Source organism: Gambusia affinis, linkage group LG05, assembly GCF_019740435.1.
Source record: "Gambusia affinis linkage group LG05, SWU_Gaff_1.0, whole genome shotgun sequence".
NCBI lineage: Eukaryota > Metazoa > Chordata > Actinopteri > Cyprinodontiformes > Poeciliidae > Gambusia > Gambusia affinis.
Genome location: NC_057872.1, coordinates 30,268,660 through 30,292,464, shown reverse-complemented (window position 1 = coordinate 30,292,464; position 23,805 = coordinate 30,268,660). Strand labels below are relative to the sequence as shown.

Here is a 23,805-nt window from a genome sequence, read left to right as displayed (position 1 = left end):
AACTTAAACAGAGAATTAGGTTTTTGGCTAAAATGAAAATTTGTTACATATTTTCAATAAACAAATTACTCAAATCCAGAAAGAGCAGTAAGAGTTCCTGGTCTCTATAGGATGAGGGCTGTGTGAACCACTGATGAGATGGCATCAGAGGTGGAGCGGCTCTTCCTGTAGGCATACTGATGTGGATCCACAGTGTTGTCGATGGAGACCTTGATGTGGGACATGAAGCACTTCATGATCACCAATGCTAAGGCTATAGGTCAGTAGTCATTCAGACCTGTCAGTGTGGAGTGCTTGGGGGCAGGGACAATAGTGGCGGTCTTTAAGCAGGTGGGCAGAGATGCCAGTGACAGTGAGGTGTTTAAGATGTCAGGACCGACCGCTGTACTGACAGGGATTGATTGATTGATGGATGGATTGATTGATTGATTGATTATATATTGATATTATTATTCTGTCTCACTGTAAATCTCCGACTGCCGCTATCAGAAGAACGGTTTAAAAAGAGCGCATACATGGGTCCACTGTTTGTCAGAACGCTGTCTGGAGGCGGAGTGATCTGTTGGTCAGTACAGCGGTCCACTGTTTGTCAGAACGCTGTCTGGAGGCGGAGTGATCCGTTGGGCAGTACAGCGGTCCTGACGGCGAATCCATCCCGGAGTCTTCGGCCATCAGGGACCACGGAAGAAGCTGATTTCTGTTTTCAAACGTGGGTCAAGTTTACAAGTCATAGATAGGCATCATTATTAGAAGTGTTTATAATTTTAGAACAGTTTTTGTTTTGCTGACATCAATTATTATTTTGAGATATTTCTGTACATTATAAGTGATTTCTTACTGCGCTAGCCTAAATGCTAACTACCGTTAGTGTAGGCTTGCCAACTCAGCATCTCCAAAATACAGGACAACTCAGCTGTGACAACGTCATACAAATTGTATTATTTCGCCAACATTTTAGTTAAATCCGCCTAAACAAATCTTATTTCTGTTATGTCCATGTAAATTGATGGATTAAAACGAAGGATTTAACGGTCACACTCTGTAGGGTTGCCAACTGTTCCGTATTAACCGTCATGTTCAGTAAGTTGTGTTTGGTATTTTTACTGCAGCCTGCAATTTTTATTTACAAGCGCTAGATGGCACTCTGCTTCTTACTTACCGAGATATAGATAAAGTAATATCGAAGTAGAAAGCTTGGGTTTGCTTTTATCTGCAAAGGATTTTTCAGTCAGAAGTCACAGCTAATTCGAAAACTTTATTTTAAATTCTTATTTTGAAAAATCTACAATCCCCCCCCCCCCAGCAAACATATTTAGCTAAGGAAGAAAATAAAAACATTTTTGTTAAAATTAACTACCGGTAGCTTAAATGCTAACAGAAATGTTTTTCAGGTGATAGAAGGCAGACTTTGTAACTGTCTTTATGTTCTGATGCTGATGTTGTCTTTTAAAAAAGTGGAGGAAAAACCTGGCTGCTTTCCAGGGAGCTACAGCTGAGATCATTTAAGGAGATGTCGGACATTTTCTAAAATCTAAATCTTCTCCTAAATGTTCTCCTTAAAGGATGGAGAACACCGGGGACAATGAAGTGTATTCTACAGGCACTGTCAACAATGACAAATATTCTCCTGAAAGTAAGTGACTTCATATATGTTACCTTTTAAAAGTAAAATTACTATCAAAATGTATTTAGTACATTTTAATTTCCTCTGTAAGAAGGTTTCTTTTGACATAACATTTAAACATCGAGTGTTTGTATCATCTGAGAAATCTCTCTGCAAGGCAAATTATGTGTAGCGCACACTTCAGCAACAAGACAACTTGTTGCTGATGATTTGGAGTCCAGGACGGACTCCAAATTGTATTTAGTGATCTTTAGTATTAATAGAAAATTCAAAGGCAACTGTAAACAATACTGGGGGCAAAGGTTGTGACAGCAGTAGGAGTTTTCCCTGCAATTGGTGGATTGTCAGTTTGATTCCCGGTCCATTTGTCTTTGTCGACTATGTTCATCAGTGAAACACTTCGTCCAAGGGCCAAGGGTCAAATGAATGGTCCCTTCATTTGACCACCCCAGGGCAGCTGTGGCTACAGTCCAGGGGCTTACCATTATCAGTGTGAATATGCCCTTTAACATTTCAATTTTATATATTAATGTAATTAAAAATAAGATTTACCCCTCTGCTGTCATGGTATGGTGTTGATGTTGGACCCAAATGCAGAGAGATACAGGCAGCAGGTGATTTTGAATATTTAATGACAAATGACTAAACAAAAACCATGCAGAACACAGAGAACCAAACAGAGAACTAAAATAACTGCAAGCAGGAACAACAGGGAGGTGACAAGATTGGATGGGAAGAACCAGCAAGGAGGGACTGAGAATGAGGTGCTCATGTACTGGGAGGTTGAATGCTGAACAAACAACCTGGGCTAATGAGCTAACAAGTTGCAGTTGTGAGGAGAGAGAGAAAAAGAGGAAGTGACACAGGGGGCGAGGGAGAGCACACTGAGGACTAGGAAATGAATATAACAAAATAAGTAGACATAACAAACATAATAAAAACTAGAGTAACTAAGAAAAGGACTCGACACGAGAAATAAACAAAACTAGAATCACTGAAGTAAAAATAGAAACAATGCAGAACTAATAGAACAAAAGAACACAAATAATAACAAAACCCAAAACAATCTCAAACTAAACAAGATCCTGACAAAGGCATCCGGGCCCTCCTGCTGAATTATAATTTTTCTACCTTACCAGTTTCATTGTTTCTTCCAGGTGAAGCAGAAGCAGAAGAGGAACCATCACCACTCACTCGGTCTCGACTGTATTTGTTGGGTTTGGGGATCTTTGGTGCCTTGGTAGCTGGAACAGTCATCTACAGTGAGTTTCATTTCAACACAATATATTTTCATTAGCTTCCTTTAGGACACGTTTTTAGAGATTTAATACATTGGGATGAGGGTGTCTAACAGTAGGAGGAGTTATGAAGTGGCTGGATAGACAGTAAACTCCTCTAAGTCTGAAGACATAACTCTGCACTGAACCCTCTGAGTTGGTGGTAGTCTCTGCCTGTAGGAGGATCTTAAGGATCTTGTTCACAATGGATAGAAAATTAACCCAATTATGGGTCAAGACTTCCAGCATAAAAGCTCCACACAACTGACCCATTTAAAAAGATAGATAAAATATTATTACCTTTTAGCTCCCCAACACCACCCCCTTATATATGTAATTTCATTATTTTTTTCTTTTTTCAATTTAATTTAATTTGTAATTTTTATTTATTTATTATTTTTTTGTCCTTTTTGTTATGTCAGTATGGTGATTTATGTTCATTAAGGAAAAACATCTGAAAACTTACATCTTATGTAAGTTTTAAAAAGTAATGTCAATATGTGTGTAATCTCCTGATAAACAAAAATAAGAAAATATGTCGGGTTTGCTCCAGACTTCAATCTCTAATTAAAGCCAATCAGTTGGGATGGATCGGGCTCAGACATAATGTCTAAGGACTCAGTCGGGTTGGGTTTGATTTTTAGGTTGAATATTAGCTCAGGTTCTCCAGATGCTGACCAGGGAGAAGTTGTGAGCCTGCGTGTTCGGACCCCAGCAGCTGAAGCGCTGTAGTAGCAGTACTACTAGGACCACTAATAGTAATCCTAGTAGTACTGCTAGTATTAGTAGATTTTATTTTCAAATGTGTCATACACCCTTACAGGTGCTCAGCCCACATGGGCTTACAATATACAATAAAACATATACAAGCAGACAGATGAATATTCTTTAAACAAAAGCCTTCAAAGTAAACTGTGCTAACTGAAAGAAAAAATAATTAAATCACGCATTTTATCCTCATCCATTAAATAAAAGAAATCTGGATAAGCATCACTTATTTCAGTAAATAAACCATTTTAAAATCAACTTCACTCTCAATTTCCCCCATATCACAAAAACATCTTCAGTCTTCCTCTGGGATTGAATGGAAACGTCCGGACTCCAAAGACAAAGTGCCAGATCTGAACTGGGCACACATGGACTTTGTTTTTTTGACAACCTCCATGATGCATATGGCTCAAGACCATAGGCATCCTTTAGTAAAAGGATGGATATGGTGCATAATTGTGATTTATGTAAGGTATCGACTGCCCACTTACATTTATAGACTTCAAATACAAACTGTTTAAACTGTTGATCATATAAGTGGTGTTAACTAATAAGATTGTTCTATCAGTGTTTTTAATTACTGTGGAGAAAAAGTTAGATATGTTCATCTGCTTGATTAATGTGTGATGGGACCTGGACTGTCTGCTCAACTTGTTGAATATTGGTTAAACTGCATAAAATTAAGGCTTCATCATAGATTACGTTAATAACATTTCAAAATTGATGGATAAAAATAGTATGTGACGGAATATTTTTGACAAATGACAGACAACAAAAAAGTCTAGCGCAATGTCTGTCTTTCATAAGCCGCCAGTCCATCACAGAGCAACACGGATGCTACCAGGGCAAATTACCATGCACACACTCATACCTGAGGGCAGTTTAGAGAGACCAATTAGCCTGATAGTCATGAGTTTTGTCTTTGAGAGGAAGCCAGAGTACCCAGAGAAAATCTGAGGACATGCAAACTTTATGCACACAGACTCCAAGGATTCAAACCCTGGACCTTATTGCTGCAGGGGAACAGTTCTACCGCCATGCAGCCCCCTAACATAAGCAAGTTAATGAAATATTAAATCAGTTTACTGTTCTTTGGTTCTAACCTGAGAATACTGTCTGATATTCTGAGAGAGAATTTGAAAATGTTGATGCTCCTCTGATACAGATAAATTCAGTTACTGACTAATTTGTGTGTTTTACAGTGAGTGTAAAGATGGCCGTCCAAAGGGAAAACATCAATGACCTTACAACAGAAAGAAAGATACTGATTAAGGAAAGAAAGATGATGCAGAACCAAGAGCTGGGCCAAGACAATGACAAAGGTGATTAGGTTTCTAATTACCTTTGAAACTTTGTATTATTCATGTTATTTTTTTTTATTTTGTTATAAGCTTCAATTGTAGACAGCTGTCTGACTGTACCTGACAATTACAGTCCTCAAGGTCACTTGTCTCACAACAAAGTGTGCTAGTAAAACTGATTCAGTAGCACCAGGTTTACGGTAAAGTCTTGATTTCAGAGAATACTGTTGTTTTTGAGTGAGCTGAGCACCGAGCCCTGTGGTACACCACTTCTAAACAGAATGGTAGCTTAACTTAATCACTTTCTGATATTGATCTGTACTCTACCTTTGAAATTTTTGCTTGAGCTATTTTGACTAGTAAAACATTAAATATCTATGCAAGTTTTCTTTTATGCAACATTTTTTTCTATTTTATATTATTGTTACCAAAGTTTCACTTCTTTCTACTCTTATATCCTAACTAATGGAACCAGGGTGTTACATGTGTCTGGATGACTGGATTCTCTACAAGGACAAATGGTACCTGTTTTACGACAAACCAGCTCCTTGGATGACCTGGGAACAAAGTCGAAGGTTCTGTCAGGATAGAGGAGCAGATTTGGTTGTAATTGATGATCTGCAGGAGCAGGTAAAATCTAACGCCACGCCAGAAATATAAAGCTCATCTGGACATTTCTGGAAAATTGATGACTCAACGTAAAAAGGTTTATGAAAATCTAAAAAAAAAATCTGTTCTCAGGAATTTGTCAGTAAACACATCAAGTACTACCATAGTAAACACAATGGATACTGGATAGGACTACAACAGGTTAACAACACCTGGACCTGGGTTGATGGACCTGTAGACACTCTTGGGTAAGAACTATTATCTATAAATATACATATTTAGGTACAAATGTAAATATATGTTGACAAGCTTGTAGAAGAGTTAAATATCCTGAGTGACAACGACTCCAGGATCTCCAGGACTTCTTCTAAAACCAAACCTTGGTGGACTGTGAGAAATGTTTGGGTTCATTGTTCTGTTTGGACGTCCAATGATGTCAAAGCTCACTGGGCTTCCTCAAGCTTCAGGCGTCCTCACAGACAGCAGGACAGTTTCTCCCAGGATAGTTGATGGTTTTTTACCACCTGCCTCCTTGGGAATGTGGCGGCTTTCTGTTTCTGCCACTAGGGGGCGTAGCCATTGTCCCTGTAACTTTAAAGTTGGGTTTTATTCTTCCAGCTGTAACTCTATGAACGTTCAGGCTTTTGCTACCTTTGTGCTTCTCTTAATGGTAATGGGTTTCCCTGAACCTTCTGGAGGCTTCCTTGGACTAGGCCATTATTGTAGCATCCAATGAAACATTGAGGTGAGTAATCAGGGCATTTGAAGTGTTCTTCCTCAAACAGGATGGGTGAGGGCCGTCATTGTTACATCAGGGGAGATCAAGATAAAACACCTGCTTTACAAACGCAGGCCCATCTGAAGAAATCTGTTCAGAGGGAGGAATCATTTTAATACTGCGTCACTGAAAGTAGGATTTCATGCTGAATTTGGATGAAATATATTTGTTACATTAGTTCTACTTAAGTGTTTAACATGTTTTAGATAGTTTGTTTATTTAAAAAAATATAAGAAAGTTTCTCAACAGTTTTAGATGCAGTTGTGAAATCAAAGACATTTAAATCTAAAATCTTGTAAGTTCATACAATTCCTTTAATTTAATACTAGTCTGGCTTTTTAAAAAAAATCCTTCTTGTTTATAAAGTGACAAAACATGTAGATGCTGACAGTTATCAGTTTGATGTCAATGAGCTGCTGTGTGATTTTATTTTATGTTTCTGTTTTGAAGGTTCTGGGCGAAGGACTTGCCCTACACTCCAGGATCAAAAGTATGCGTGCTCCCAGAAAGAAATCCCACCAACAGTTGGAAACAAGGAATGATTGGGTTCCTCAACAAATTCATCTGTGAGAGAGACACTCACAAAATTCCACCTTACTAATTGTTCTCTTAAAGTTTCATCCGGGAATACTTAACTGTGTCATGAATTTCTATATACAAGGTATTACATAATAACTATAATAATCTATTGATCATGTTATGTGATCTGTTTATTCTTCAGAATTTTTTACATTCAGGCTGCACAGTGCCGCAGCAGGTAACACTTTTGCCTTGCAGCAAGAAGGTCCTGGGTTTGAGTCCCGGTCTGGGGTCTTTCTGTTCTCTTGGTGCATCTGTGGGTTCTCTCCAGGTTCTGCGGCTTCTGTCGTGATCTGTGTTTTTTGTGTTTATTTTGAGTTTCCTGTGTGTCTGAGTCTCTGTGTTGTCCTGTCTCCCCGTGATTAGTTCCCAGGTGTGTCTCGTTCCCTGATTACCTCTTGTGTATTTAGTGTCACCTGTGGGTGTCTGTCTTCGTCGGGTCCTACGTCTGCTAACGTCTGTACGTCTTGCTACGTCTCGTGAAAGTCTCATTTTGGAGTAGACTGTTAAGTCCTCATTTTCTCCTGTCGCTACCTGTTTGTGAGCATTAGCCTTCAGCTCAACAGTGCTGCCAGGTCTGTAGACTGTTTTCCATATTTTGGTTTATCATCATTAAAACTCCTTATCTACACCTCATCTGGGTCTGCTGCGTTTGCCTCACCATCACCACACCCCACTTTATGACAGCTTCCTCCCACAGTCCAAAAACATTACAGTTAGGTTAAACATTACAGTATAGTTAAAACTAAAAAGTACCGTACAGTAAAACTAGTCTTATAGGTACCTTTTCCCCCACAAGTAAACGTAATCAGTACTACAGACTTTTCAACATAGACCAGTTGAGTAGCATATTCTTAATAACTAGCTAAATATGTTTGCATGGATTAGCTAGTCATCATGTTGCTAATATTGTCCCCATCCAACAGTATTACTCAACTTGCTTTGTTAGTTTGGGGAGAAATTTGTTTGCCTTTTGCTGGTTTTTTCCCATGATTCTAACACACCTGCACAGCTCTGCACAGCAGCAGGCGTTAAACTGGCGCCAGCATTATAACGCTCATGTCGTGTTTAAAGTCTGCTCAGAAAAATGATGCTATGTGGTTTTGGAGTTGTTTGCATGTTTATATTTCTATATTTTTCTGTGTTTATTTTTGGAATAATTTACATTTTGTTGTGGTACTTCGGAATGATTTAATATGTTTATTATTTTAACCCTCTGATACGTGAGTGACTGACTATACAGTCAGTCACTCACGTGACTCAGTGGGTCTTTTTTGACCCTGGTTACAATCAATGTGTTTTTATGCTACTTTTGTCATTTTGATTCAAAATAATGTTTTGTATAATACTTGCTACTGTGTTTTATTTCACACAATAATTATTTAATGTTTGAAATAGTTTAAATTTTTACCTTTTTAAGCATTTTTAGAACAATTTGTAGAACTGACAATTTGTAGAACATTTTTGAAACAAAATGATAACAGCAATTTTACAACACCAATGATGAAATGTCAATAATGGACAATGCCAATATTCATTGTGTGTGTGTGTGTGCATGTGCGTGTGTGTGTGTGGGCATGAGGTGTGTGTGAAAGAGCATGTATCTTGAAACTAGGTGGTAACCCCGCTAGCTAACATTGAGTGTGAGTGTATGGATGTGTGTGCATTTATCCATCCATCCATCCATCCATCCATCCATTTTCTTCTGTTTTTCCGGGATCGGATCGGGGGGGTACCAGCTTCAGAAGGGAGGCCCAGACTTCCTTCCCCAGCCACTTGTTCCAGTTCCTCCGGGGGAATCCCCAGGCGTTCCCAGGCCAGCCGAGAGACATAGTTCCAGCGTGATCTGGGTCTTCCCCGAGGCCTCCTCCTGGTGGAATGTGCCCAGAACACCTCACCAGAGAGGCGTCTAGGAGGCATCCTGACCAGAACCGTGAAGGAGCAGCAGCTCTACTCTGAGTCCCTTCTGGATATCTGAGCTTCTCTCTCTAAGGTAGAGCCCAGACTTCCTATAGGGAAAACCCATTTCGGCCGCTTGTATCCGTGATCTTGTTCTTTCGGTCATGACCCAAAGCTCATGACCATAGATGAGGGTGGGAACAGAGATCGACCATTAAATCGAGAGCTTCGCTTTTTGGCTCAGCTCTCTCTTCACCACGACAGACTGGTACAGCGCCTGCTTCACTGCAGACGCTGCACCAATCTGCCTGTCGATCTCCTGCTCCATTTTTCCCCCATTGGTGAACAAAATCCCGAGATCTTGTAACTCCTCCACTTGGGACAGAGCACCCTCCTCAACCCAGAGAAGGCACTCTATTCTTTTCTGGCTCATTTAGTCAAGCATTGATTTATATAGCTATAAATTTTTATTTTATTTAGAAGAACAAAGAACAAATCTTGAACACATTGATCAACAGGTTTTGCATGTCATTCAACACATTCTCGGTTTTCTTATCCAGGGTGTCGGATACACAGAGACACACACAAATAATACACATGCACAAAAAAGTATAGTCGTTAATATTAGCTAGTTGGATCATGAACAGCTGGGAGGTGCGGAGTTGTCTATGTCTGGTGTCAAGGTTGGAAGACTGAACTGGGAATCACTTGAGGTCGCCAAGGAGCGCAGAGGGCGGGAGGACCACGCTCCCAGCTCAGATCTGGAAAAAAACACCTTTTTTTAAACCCAGGGGGTTTTGTGGTAGGCTGACAGGAAAGGGGGAAGAAGAGGAGGGAAGACATGAGGCAAGTATCGTCGGATCCGGGAGTCGAACCGGCTGCGTCGAGGACTCAAGGCCTCCAAACATGGGTCGCGCTATCCCATACACCACCACGGCACGCGCCTCCTGAAGACTTTTATTGATACCCCTTGTTTAATCTTATTTTACAGATTGCGGTAAGATTTAGAGCTGAATGTATTTTTAGGAATGAATTCATTGTAATAAATGATTTAAATTTTTCACTGGCTGGTTTTTGAAACTGCTCACTCACCCTTCAAACTCGTTACCTCTTTTTCATTTCTAGTTTAGGTGAAGTTGCTGGCTCATATCACCTTCTACTGAAATTAATAACACCGCTCCACTTCCCCAAATACGTTGTGACATGTTAACAATGTATTAAAGAGTTGTAACGGCTGAAAAACATGCGCGGGACAAATGGCACAAATACAGGAAATGCTGGAGCCCTAGCATCAAATCGAGATAGAAATAATCAAACGTTGCTCCCTCCTCTGCATGCATTCTGCGTCCTCTTACGTTTTGTATTGTATTTATTTGCCGATCAAATAAATAGAATTCTTAATTTATTTAGAATAGTCATAGCTACTGCAGTGTGTGTAGTACATTACAAAACTAAAGACCGACTTTCGACTGAAACTGGAGTCCTATGTTCATGGTAAAGAGCCGTTCGAAAGAATCGGATTATTGGTGAACAATTACTATTATTTATTCTTTTTTCTTTAATATTACTATTTATATTACGCTTGAGAATTTCGTTGTAGAACTCCGACTGCACCTAACAAGAACGGTGTGAAAAGAGCGCATACGATGGGTCCGCTGCTTGCCAGCAAGCTGTCTGGAGGCGGAGTGATCCGCTGGTCAGTACAGCGGTCAGCCGTTTGATAAAACGCTGTCTGGAGGCGGAGTGATCCGCTGGTCAGTACAGCGGTCAGCCGTTTGATAAAACGCTGTCTGGAGGCGGAGTGATCCGTTGGTCAGTACAGCGGTCAGCCGTTTGATAAAACGCTGTCTGGAGGCGGAGTGATCCGCAGGTCAGTACAGCGGTCAGCCGTTTAATAAAACGCTGTCTGGAGGCGGAGTGATCCGTTAGTCAGTACAGCGGTCCTGACGGCGAATCCGTTCCGGAGTCCTCCGCTGTCGCGGATCTCTGGAGAAACTGATTTCTGTTTTCAAAGGTGGGTCAAGTTCACCACTAATAGATAGGCACCATTCTTAAAAGTCTTTATAAGTTCTAACAATCTTTTACTGACGTTGATTGTATTTTGAGATAATTTTGTGTATTAGAAGTAACTGTTTACTGTCACTAGCCTAAATGCTAACTACCGTTACTGTAGGCTCGCCAACTCAGCATCTCCAAAATACAGGACAGCTCGACTGTGACGTCATCATATCGTCTACCTAAACAACATTTAAAATTTATGTTATTTCCATGCAACATAATGGATTAATAAAGGAATTTAATTAACACAATGTTTTTATATTTTTCCTTACATCTTATCAGCTGGTGGTTAGTCTCAGTGAAAAGAATGATGTTTTTAAAGCAAGATTTCAACTTCAAAATCAATGGAATACCAACCTGGATTTTTACTCAAAATCATACGACTTATTTATCGTTAAGCTTTATTTAAACAGCTGGGATAAGTCGTTATCCTCTCATTAAATTAAAATTTCCGAATTAGCCGCGTTTTCTGACCGGAAAATGTCTTTGCAAATGAGGCACAACTATATTGCTTTATTTTGTCTAGGTAGATAAGGAGCGGAGTGACATTGAGACAGTTGGCGACCCTACATATTGTGCCTGTTAATTGCCGCTAGTCTAAATGCTAAGTGCAAAATGTTTGATTGGTCAGAAGCTTGTTGCTGTGCTTTATGCGGAAATGTTGATGTTTCTTTTCAACTAGGCCGCGTCCACTATCCTGTTTTTGTACCTGTAGGAGGCATGGGTACTTTTGAGGAACATTTATTTGTCGCAATGAGGAATGATGTACATTTGTAAGATTCTTCACTGAATACCTCTTATAAATATAAGACTGTTGAGTCTTTGTTCCTGGAGGGAGCTGTCTATCTCATACAGGGGCGTCAAACTCGTTTTGATTTTGGGCCACATGAAGATCACAGATCTCTTAAAGGGCCGGTATGTATGTAATGTATCAACAAACCTGATAAATAAACAGACCTGTGATATGCGATAAGTTCTTCTTAAAATTAAATATTATTGAACATCTTTTCGTATCGATCAGTTCCTCCAGAATTTTGCTTTTTTTCTGCCATAAGAATCAAAACTTTTCTGGTGCTAATTTAGATATATTTGCAAGAAATGTTACAATATTTGCATCTAAGTATGATAATAAATGTGGCTTTCTACTACTCGAAAATAAGTGTCGAAGTAAAATGTACTGCCACCTGCAGGTGAGAATTGGCATCTCTTAAAACCAATGATTGACAATTTTTCTAGAAGATTTTCAATAAACTCCGTTATGCCAAGCACAAACAAATGACGCGATTTGTTGATTTTGCGTCAGTTTCTGTGATCAAAATCAAACTGAAATTATAGACTAATGTAATTTGGCAGTAAGCAGACAAAAATGCTCTGATTTGATTAATATAGCAATATTTCAGCACACAACTGTTATCTTTGTTATCTTGATTTGTATTATGCAATTCCTCAGGAGAGAGGGCCACATAAAAAGCTATGGTGGGCCAGATTTGGCCCCTGGGCCTCTGTGGCTTTGCAGTGCACAAGAGATGTGAGTTGTTCCTGTTCAGAGAAGGAGATGTCCTCTGATGAAAAATAAATGTTGCCATGTGGTCCTTCCATTTGTCTGCTTCAAACCCTGAAGCTGTCTTTTAAAAAGTGGAAGATGAACCTTCCTGCTTTCCTGTGAGCTACAGCTGAGGTCATTCAAGGAGACGTTTGACATTTTCTAAAATCTAAATCTTTATTATTTTTTCTGTAAAGGATGGAGGAATTCAGGGACGAAAGCATCAATACTACAGTTGCTGTCACCAATGACCAACGTCGTCTTCAAAGTGAGTGACTCCGTATATATATATTATATGTTTTATAACAGGGGTGCCCCAAGTCGGTCCTCGAGGGCTGGCATCCTGCATGGTTTAGTTCTCTCCCTAGTGGTAGTAACAACCTCCTCAGCATGTCAGTCTTCTTCTTAGCCAACCCGTGTTTTACTTTGGCTGGTCAAACTGACAGCACACTTTAAGTTCCTGGTCAGAGGCAGTGATGGCATAGTTACTTTGAAAAAGTAACTTTAATCGGACTACTGATTACTCCTTGAAAAAGTAACTTAGTTATATTACTGACTACTTGATTTGGAAAGTAACTAAGTTACACTAAAAGTAACTTTTTAGTTACTTTCAGCAGCTGCTAACAACAACGCTCTGCCTCCTGTGAAAATCACATTGATCTTTGCTAATACTTAATTATCAGCTATTTTATAATGGTAACATCAACAATGTGTCTCCACTGATAAGGCTGAACTGAAGAGGAGATTGTAGAAAAAACAGTACAAAAAAATAAAAAACGTGACTGATTTGTGTGGTCCACTGTTGTCTGAAAAACTCCAAGAAGGATTTTAAAGCCCCCCCCTCCCCCAGCCTCCAGGTTCTGCGTTACGGCCCTGCGTTTGGTGTCACAGCACAGAGCTCCTCCTGCAGCTCCACAGCTCAGATGGCTGCACAGATTTGTGACACTTATCTTAATATTAATAATTATAATGGTGCTATCTTGCCATTATAATCATTGCCAACTACAGACACGTTCATTCGTGGCAGTTTTCACGTTTATTGCGCTGTTCATATTGGTCTCGATGTTTGCAGTTTTCTGGAGCGCAACGCGAAGCTCGACGTCATTCAGAGGTAATATATTAACTTGATATTAACAAAGACACAGCGGGACGGATCATCCGGGAAATGATGGACAAGGAGAGACTGAGTAAAACTACCTTAATGACGGACAAATTCTGGGATTTATTTTGAGTCTCTGCTTATTTCCAAGCCCAAATGAGCAACTTCACGTTCAAAAACGAGCCCAAAAAGGCGCAACCAGCAACTCATTAAATTTGCAAGCGACTTAAAAAAAAAGAAGCCCAAAGCCGCTTATAATAATCGGACTTGGCGACAGAAACTCAAAATAGTTCCAGTTTTTCCACCAACAAAATGCGCATCTCCACTCCATTGTTTACACATAGAGACGTCGGTCACTCGACAAGACGCGTAGAGGAAATACAATTAAATTACAAAAGAAGATAGTAACGCAAAAATGATTTTGATAAGTAACTGTAGTCTGACTACTGGATTTGAAATAGCAACGCGTTAGATTACTCGTTACTGAAAAAAGTGGTCCGACGTCAGTAACGCGTTACTGACATCACTGGTCAGAGGTGACCTCACATCTCCTCCTTGAATATATATGTAGCATCCTGAGCCTCACTCTATTCCAGTAGACGGCGGTAAAGCACATCAGTAAGTTGCTTGCCAACCGCTATAAAAAAGAAGAAGAAGAAGATCTCGGATCTCCTTCATTGCCATTGCTGCTGTCGCTAGCTGTTTGTGCTTGCTGTTTTCCAAAAACGTTGAAGAATATTGCTGGATCGAGCCAAATTAACACAGCCGAAGGATTATATTGTGTGTTTTCTGGCAACCAGTCGACGGTGAGTCGTTTATTTTACGTACTATGCTTTTTTTAGTAGTAAAAATGACACACCCACTCAAAATCTATGTATTGGTGACTAAAAATGGTTGTAAAGATTAAAAGATAATTCTTTTTTTGTTAATTTTGTGGCCGAATAGAAGATATATCCATAAAGAATTAAATAAGCCCTTTGATTTTTGTAAATTTGTCCATTTTAGGATACTTTTATTTACATTTCATTGATTTTGTAGACGGCCTATAGAACTCTGGAATTGGTTCATTTATTTGGAGTTGCGCAACAAAACAAAAAACCAATAAATTGTTTATTGAAACAATGCTTGAAAGTCCTGTAACTTGAAAAATGCTTTATGGAATATAGAACCTATTTATTTGATGAATGTTTAGTTGTTTTGGATAGTAGTTTAACCATGTTTAAATGTGAATGCTAATTTTTGTTTTTATTTATGACCTTGTTTAGGTCATGGGGGTTTTTCCACCCCCTGTTTCAACCCATGATGGCGAGCTATTGGATCATCGCAGCTTTGCGGTAGAACTTTATTGAACCAAACTACTTTTCTTTTCCAGACGTATTGCCCTTGGATCTATAATCATTTGGATTATTGATTGATGGAGGATTAATCCTCCTGCTTACAAAGGATGATTACAACAGACTTGAATAAGAGAAAAAAAAACTCTTGGGTGTCATCTGGGTTTATTTTTGTTCTTGTTGTTGTGTTTAGGAAAATATTATTATTGTTATTGAATGCCTTTCTGAATACCTTTGCAAATGTATAAATTTGAATACAATAACTTGAAGTTACAACCTGTCTGATGGTGTTTTATTCACACAAATGGGCTCCTCAGCCAAACCTTTCCACCTGCCTATTACCATATTTGGCCGTGGTCAGAGGCCTAGCCTGAATTAGCCGTGCACAGGCAGAGCCATGAAGACACTCCTCCACAGATCAATTCGACTGAAGATTAACACATGGATGAGTTTCTGTCTAGATCTACTGAGGACATTTGTCTGATAAAGTTAGACATATTCTTAAGATAAAAGGCAGACTTTGTAAACGTCTTTATGTGTCTCTAAAGGCTCAGGTCACTAAAGCCAGATTAACGCTCTGCTCACTAGTTTCTGACTGTAATATCCGAAGCTGTGTGCTGACTCTTGATCGACCACCCTTTGGTAGAAAATATTTCTTCATTTATTCAGCTGAAGAAAGTTAAGACACATCCACTCATCGATTTGTTCTGTGCATCTGCTCAGCGCTTCAAGGGTTCAGTCACCTGGTGACATGGTAATGTAGAGCTGCATCACCTGCACAGTAATGGAAACTCATCTTGTTGTTCGTTATAACCTCAGGGGAGCATGTACATATTAAATAAGAGGTTTGCAACAAAAGTTGCCTATTGACACAAACAACAAAAAATTATGAAAGACAAAGATGAAGCTGTTATAAGGTAATAACTTCTTTTTAAATGGCTAGCTGAAGAGACCGCTTTAAAATCTGATGTAAGGATAAATCAGGTGGATATTAATCCCACCTTATTTATTCTTAGATTAACATTAAAAACAGAGATTTTAAACACTGTCCTAAAATGTAAAAATAAAGCATCAACTGGTTGTAATGATATTGGTATAATAGTACAAAAAAGGTAATTGAAGGAATTAAAATCACTTGTACATATTTCTGACTTTTACATGAGTTTTATCTGCTGGTGTAGTTCTGCAGATTAAACATGACTGCACTGAGAGGCGTTGATGGATTATATATCAGAGGATAGGTTTTATCTTTTTGTTGTTTTCTCAAAGTTGAATATTACATGGTGAAGACTGCATAATAATAAATGGATATAATTTAGAGAGTGTAGATATTGTGATCAGCAAAAATCTGTGAAAAATCCTGCTTTTTGAACTGGATATGAAAGTTTTGTTGTTTATGTTTGATTATTGTTATGTGTACATATAGGGATTTTATTTTTTCTCTGACATTGAACGATTTTGAAATAAGTACAAATTCCATTTAATTTCATCAACACCAGGGTCAATGAAATTAAATGAAATTTGTCAAGCTATCAGTGGCAGGAGTGCCAAGAAGCAAACAGACCCTTGAAGAGAACAAGAGTTGCAGCCATGCATGTTTTAATGTCGCGGACCAATTTTTCTCAAGTGATTCAACTCTTAAACTGTTATTGTTTTGTATCTTAGGTGTAAACATTACCTTCTACCAAACACAGCTTTTGTAAATATTTCTGTCAGCGGCCCCTGTTATCCTCTGAACGACCGCCATGGGGCAGTGCCGCCCACTTTGAGAAACACAACTGTAAATAATGTCAAACACGTCATTTACAGTAAATGAGGCAAAAATGACTGAAAGACGAACGGTGCGTTAGACCCATACTTATTTCTTGCTCTCTCACTGATACATGGCATGATCCATGGTATGACCCAAGTGGTGGGTGTCCTAAATAGATACTCCATTGATGCTCCTTATTATCAATAGAAATTGTCTAGCCACTGTTCAGTACAATCCAGCAGGAGACGTTTTCTCTCTGCCGTTGTACGGCTCAGAGGCAGATCGGCAGTCCGGTCTGGTCTGACGCAGCTGGTTGTGTTTACCTAAACCAGGTGTGGGCAATCCTGGTCCTCGAGGGCCGGTGTCCCGCAACTCTTAGATGTCTCCCTGGTCCAACACGCTTGAATCCAACAGCTGAATCACCTCCTAAGTGCAGTCAGGTTCTCCAGAGTCCTGCTAATGACCTCGTTATTTGATGCAGGTGTGTTGAAGTAGAGACACATCTAAAAGTTGCAGGACACTGGCCCTCGAGGCCTGGAGTTGCCCACCCCTGACCTAAACCACTGAGTCACAGCTGGTTTTCCATGTTTTCCTGTCCTGATAAACTGGCACTAAAAGAATAACTCATGCCCCTCTACAGGCATCCAGGACCTCTGATGAATTATAACTTTTATATCTTATCAAGTTCATCGTTTCTTTCAGGTGTGGATGAAGCAGAAGAGGAACAAACAGCACTCACTAAGTCTCGTCTGTATTTGGTGGGTTTTGGGGTTATATGTGCCCTGGTTGCTGGAACAGCTATCTACAGTGAGTTTCACATTACCACAGTATATTTTAATTATCTTCCTATATGATGAGATTTTAGAGGTTTAAAGCAATGTTTCCCAATTCCAGTCCTCAGGCCCCCTGCCTGCATGTTTTAGATGTTTCCCTTCTGCCACACACCTGGATTGAATCTTTGGGTGATTAACAGGCTCCTGCAGTACTTGGTGGCTGCAGAAGATGTCATGCAATCATTTGAATCAGCTGTTCTGGTATTGAGGCACATCTAAACCATGCAGAGCAGGGGGGCCCCGAGGACTGGAATTGGGAAACACTGGTTTAAAGCATCCGGATGCAAGCGTCTGAGTTCTGAAAGTTGATTAAAAAGTCAGGGACACTGAAGTGTCACCACAAATCAATTCAAATTAATGCTGCCCAGCTTGAAACGTATCAAGGTGTTAAAGTTTAATATGGAAGATCTAAAGTCGTGCAGAGGACGATGTTTGGCTTGTGTGCCTCATGGTCTCATCTTTGCTTTTCATAGATGGTGTGTTTCTGTTGGTTTCTCCAGGCCATGGCTCTCATCATGCTCTGGAGTGGCTCAATGCCAAGTCTGAAACACTTAGCATTGAGGAGCTTACTGCTTACAGTCAGGAAGCCTCATTTTGGCCTCATAATGTTTGTTAACAATAATTAAAACTTCTCAAAGTTTTATATTGACTATCAAAATGTTTTTGCATCAGGCTGCATTGTGTCAACATATCAATGAGCTACTCTAAGCTGTACTTGGTGATATGACGTTTGCTGCTGAGCATTATAATTTATGTGGTTAAAACAATTATTTTTACATCAACTAAATGATACACATGCGTATAAGATATAATGTAAACAGCAATGTCAGAGATGCAGTGAGTTTATAGCAGGTGTGAGGATGATCTAATTGTCTGACTGTTGATCGTAGCAATCCACATTTTGAGCATAAATAAAGGGCTCCAAAGCCAAATTTCATTTGGGGTCTCATGGAGGCTTGGGTAGTTGGTTTGAATGGAAAAGGTGTAAATACAGTAATAACACCATTGTGATGCGTTAATTTGAATGCGTGGCTCTGCAGGTTTGTCTTCTTCCTTCTCCTGCTCTGGGCCAAACTCTGGCTCCAACATGTAAAGTCTTCAGTTGTTGACACTTTTATCTCCAAAGTTTATTAAAGATGTTGCTGCTATCAAACCACAGAAGAGGCTGAATTAGGTGGAAAAGAACGCTGTGTGACCTGGAGGGGCGGAGCGTGAAATGTCTCATTCACATTTCAAAAGACCGCATTAAAACAAGTTGCTTTAAAACACGCTATGGAATCAGTGGAGCTACAGTAAGGAGGGATTCAGACCAAAGCATTGCAGTTCTACTTTACATAAGTGGGAAAGTTTAAGGATCTTTGTGACTTGTTCATGATGGATGGAAAATCAGCACAATTATTTCAAAACTTACAATATAAAAACTTCAGTCATGCATTACATAGTATAATTAGCAAGGAAATCTGAGGACATGCAAACTCAGCATACGAACTTTAGTTTTTCAAACCCTGGACCTTATTGCTGCAAAGCAACAGTTCTACCGCCGTGCAGCCCCAAAAATAAGAACGTTAATGAAATATTAAATCAGTTTAATATTCTTTGGTTCTAAACTGAGAATACTGTCTGATATTCTGAAAAGATCTGAGAGAGAAATTGAAAATGTTGATGCTCCTGTGATACAGATAAATTCACTGACTGACTAATTTGTGTGTTTTTATAGTGGGCGTAAAGACGACCACGCAACAGGAATGGATCAATAAACTGACAACAGACACACAGAACTTGATGGAGAGAAGGATGACGTTGAAGGAAGACATCGACTATCTGATGGGAGAGAAAGACACAAGTGCTGCAATTTCTAGATTACCTTTGATCCCTTTGATTATTTGTGTTGTTATTTTTTAAATCTTATAATCTTCAGTTATAAATAGCTGTTCAAAACATACCTAACCATTATAATCACAGACATGGTGCTGATGTCTGACAAGGTGAGCCAGGGCCTTGGCTGGGGTGCAGAAAAATGTATTCAATAGCAACGAGTTTAGAGTAAAGCTTTGATTCAGAGAATATTGTTGTTTTTTAGTGAGCTGAGTACCGAGCCCTGTGGTACACCACTTCTAACTAGAATGGTAGCTTAACTTAATCACTTTCCATTATTGATCTGCATTGAACATTAGAAATCTTTGATCAATTTTGACTAGTGAAACATTAAATAAAAACACCTGGATTTCTTTGATATTTTGGTATTTGTTTTTTTATATTATTTTATTAAAGTTTCACTTCCTTCTGCTCTCTCCCCTTGTCTAATGGAATCAGGGTGTGACTTGTGTCCACTTAACTGGATTCTCTACAAGGACAAATGCTACCTGTTTTATGACAAACCAGCTCCTTGGAAGACCTGGGAACAAAGTCGAACGCTCTGTAAGAAAAGACGAGCAGATTTGGTTGTAATTGATGATTTGCAGGAGCAGGTAAAATCTAAAGCCACGCCAGAAATATAAAGCTCATCTGGACATTTCTGACAATCTACAAACAATCTGTTCTCAGGAATTTGTCAACAAACACATCAAATACTATGATCCCTATCATGGATACTGGATAGGACTACAACAGGTTAACAACACCTGGACCTGGGTTGATGGACGTGTAGACACTCTTGGGTAAGAACTATTATCTATAAATATACATATTTAGGTACAAATGTAAATATATGTTGACAAGCTTGTAGAAGAGTTAAATATCCTGAGTGACAACGACTCCAGGATCTCCAGGACTTCTTCTAAAACCAAACCTTGGTGGACTGTGAGAAATGTTTGGGTTCATTGTTCTGTTTGGACGTCCAATGATGTCAAAGCTCACTGGGCTTCCTCAAGCTTCAGGCGTCCTCACAGACAGCAGGACAGTTTCTCACAGACAGCAGGACAGTTTCTCACAGACAGCAGGACAGTTTCTCACAGACAGCAGGACAGTTTCTCCCAGGATAGTTGATGGTTTTTTACCACCTGCCTCCTTGGGAATGTGGCGGCTTTCTGTTTCTGCCACTAGGGGGCGTAGCCATTGTCCCTGTAACTTTAAAGTTGGGTTTTATTCTTCCAGCTGTAACTCTATGAACGTTCAGGCTTTTGCTACCTTTGTGCTTCTCTTAATGGTAATGGGTTTCCCTGAACCTTCTGGAGGCTTCCTTGGACTAGGCCATTATTGTAGCATCCAATGAAACATTGAGGTGAGTAATCAGGGCATTTGAAGTGTTCTTCCTCAAACAGGATGGGTGAGGGCCGTCATTGTTACATCAGGGGAGATCAAGATAAAACACCTGCTTTACAAACGCAGGCCCATCTGAAGAAATCTGTTCAGAGGGAGGAATCATTTTAATACTGCGTCACTGAAAGTAGGATTTCATGCTGAATTTGGATGAAATATATTTGTTACATTAGTTCTACTTAAGTGTTTAACATGTTTTAGATAGTTTGTTTATTTTAAAAAATATAAGAAATTTTCAGCTTTGCTTGAAACCTTACTTCCTGTTTAAGTTGAACAGCTTTAGAGCCATTTGTGAAAACCTTTAAATCTTTAAAATCCAATTGTACAAGTTCATACAACTCTTTTATTTTCTAGTCTGGCTTCTTTTTAAATCTGTCTTTATTCATATTGTCTAATGAGACTAACGTCCCAGCAAGATGTCTCATCCATGCGTTTATCTTTAGTCTCATTGATTACTGTAACAGTGTCTTTACAGGTCTGGGTAAAAAAAAAAAAATCAATCTTCCAGCTGCAGCTGATCCAGAATGCTGCTGCTCGTGTTCTCACTAAAACCAGGAAGATGGAGCACATAATACCAGTTCTAAAGTTCTCCCACTGGCTCCCTGTAGCTCAAAGAATAGACTTTAAAATACTGATGTTAGTTAATAAAAACAGTCTCTGAGACGGTTGGTTCTTGTTCAGAGCAATCAGAACAAGAACCAACCGTCTCAGAGACAGTTTTACCCTACAGCAATAACAAAACAAAATGCAATCAAAAATAACCATTAATCATCATGAATGATGTGTGTGAGAATGTGGGTATTCTTATTTATTACTTTTTTTTATCAGTTATTTGTTATGTATTTTTTATATTGTGTGTAAATTGTGAGACAGTTATTTTTAAGCATATGCACTGACTGATGGCACTTTTTAAATTTCATTGTTCTTGTGACATTGACAATAAAGATCTATCTCTATCTCTATCTTTTTCTGTCTCACTGACTGACTGACTGACTGATTCAGCTTGTATGCGTCACAAATCTGGAACAAACTTCCAGAAAACTGCTGAAACATTGAGTGCCTTTAAATCTAGACTAAAAACCCAACTGTTTAGAGTTGATTTTGAAACATAATCAATTAGGAATTTAACAATGGCACTTGACTTAATTTAATGTTTTGATTGTTGATTCTATGTTGCATGACTTTAGGTTTTTGTTTTTTTTATAATGTAAAACACTTTGAAATGCCTTGTTGCTTAAATGTGCTATACAAATAAATTTTGATTGATTGACGGTGACGAAACATTTAGATGCTGATAGTTATCATTTTGCTTTCAATGTGGCCTAATTTTATGTTTTGAGATTCTTGTCTTTATTTTAAAGGTTCTGGGTGAAGAATTCGATCTCTACTCCTGGACTGTATGTAATCGTGATTCCAGAACGAAATCCCAAAGAATGCTGGTCAAAGGAAGAGAATGTGTTTGAGAACAAATTCATTTGTGAGCGTGATGTTCGCAAATTTTAATGCAACTGACTGTTCTCTTAAAGTTTCATGCAGGAGTGCTCAGCTGTGTCACAAATGTGTATATACAGTGCATTTCATCATGACTTTAATAATCTGCTGGTCGTTTTGTCTCTTCATTCTTAGTGTTTATGAACTTTCACCTAATGAACCTGTCTGGTTTGCACAGCCAGGGTTAGATGCTGCTTTTCTGCAGTTGCTCAGGAACCAGACTGTCTCTCCATTGTTCAGGATTCCTTATCTTTGGTATAAACCCATGTGTGGACTGCCTGACAGAGCAGACTCAGAGCGTACTCTGACCTGGAGCTTTAATCTGACCTGTTAGGTCTTGTGGCTCTCACACCATGCACGTGTTTAAAAATGCACTTTTTTAAAAGTGCTTGGAAATTAATTATTTTCCACAACAATACGGTGCGTTGGCCGGATCCCTCGGCTGGACGTCCGATGAGGCTGGCCCTTATACTCCATCATAAGCAAGTTACTGTAGCTCGCAGAAAAAGCCCAGGAAATAGACAAAATCTTTTTATTGTTAATGCAAAATGTAATACACTTTTTATCTCTTCTCCTCTGACAAACTGAAATATTAGCAATATTGCTGCAAATTTTTCCTCAATAAATGTTATGAACTATGTTCCTTGTGGAAAACTAAACTGAAGAAGCTGATAAATAACCAATTCTTATAGTTGTAAAAAGTTTTACTGTATTAAGTCTAAAAATGCACATCCCAGTGAATCATTTGCACGGTAATTGTCTGACTGTATTGTGCCAAGTGTAAAGTTTTGGTGGGGAGGGGGGATGACAGTGTGGGGTTGTTTTTCAGGAGCTGGGCTTGGACCATTAGCTCCAGTGAAAGGAACTCTGAGTGCTTAAGCATGCCAAGACATTTTGGACAATTCGATGCTCCACACTTTGTGGGAACAGTTTGAAGCTGGCCTTTTCCTCTTCCAACATGACTATGAGCACAAAGCCACGTCTTTAAACACATGGATAGCAGAGTCATCCATGGTGTCAGGACCTGCACAGTCATGACCTCAACCCTTTAGAACACCTTTGGGATTAATTAGAGCAGTCTGGGAACCAAGCATTTTCATACAACATCAGTGTGTGACCTCACAAAAGCACTTCTGGAAGAATGGTCAAAAATCCTCATAAAAACACTCCTAAACCTTCTGGACAGTCTTCCCAGAAGAGTTGAAGTTGTTCTAGCTCCAAAGGGTGGACCAACGTCATTGAACCCAGTGGATCAAGGCAGGTGAGCAAATACTTTTAGAAATATAGTGTAGTCCTAGAGTTAGAACACAATGGTGATCGGTTATATTCTATTTTATCTAGTCGCCGATTAAATAAATATAATTCTAAATTAAATAGTGTAATGGCTACTGCAGTGTGTGAAGAGACTTACTAAAACAAAAACTGCTCTCACTGAGACTCGAGTCCTATGTTCGTAGTAAAAAACTTTCAAAAGAATCTAATCGTTCGTGAACGATCACATTGCTTTCATTTGCGTTTTGTAATTTACGCGACTGTTTCTATTCCGCTGGAGAAATCTCGCTGTCTGCGGTTGGAACCGAAGAACGGCTTGAAAAGAGCGC

General features: G+C 39.2%; 1 protein-coding gene across 2 annotated transcripts; it reads left to right on the top strand.

The window, feature by feature from the left end:
* Positions 1–186: 186 nt before the first annotated feature.
* LOC122831856 (C-type lectin domain family 4 member A-like) lies at positions 187–22,310 on the top strand. Of its 2 annotated transcripts, XM_044118376.1 has the most exons (9): positions 187–259; positions 490–709; positions 1,563–1,633; positions 2,782–2,886; positions 4,872–4,991; positions 5,446–5,600; positions 5,712–5,801; positions 20,087–20,112; positions 22,075–22,310. In XM_044118376.1, the coding sequence occupies exons 1-9, from the start codon at positions 202–204 to the stop codon at positions 22,214–22,216; spliced, it is 987 nt and encodes a 328-aa protein (XP_043974311.1). In that variant the 5' UTR covers positions 187–201; the 3' UTR covers positions 22,217–22,310. The 2 variants fall into 2 exon arrangements, with proteins under 2 accessions (XP_043974311.1, XP_043974310.1); XM_044118375.1 differs by lacking the exons at positions 20,087–20,112; positions 22,075–22,310 and adding an exon at positions 6,808–6,992 and having other exon boundaries at positions 5,712–5,827.
* The last annotated feature ends 1,495 nt before the right edge of the window (positions 22,311–23,805 follow it).

Excerpts from the sequence above, each read along its gene's own strand:
- LOC122831856 (XM_044118375.1), top strand. The coding sequence starts at position 202 with ATGGAGACCTTGATGTGGGACATGAAGCACTTCATGATCACCAATGCT. Across the intron at positions 710-1,562 it reads GCTGATTTCTGTTTTCAAAC|GATGGAGAACACCGGGGACA; the intron begins GTGGGTCAAGTT and ends TTCTCCTTAAAG. Across the intron at positions 5,601-5,711 it reads TTGATGATCTGCAGGAGCAG|GAATTTGTCAGTAAACACAT; the intron begins GTAAAATCTAAC and ends ATCTGTTCTCAG.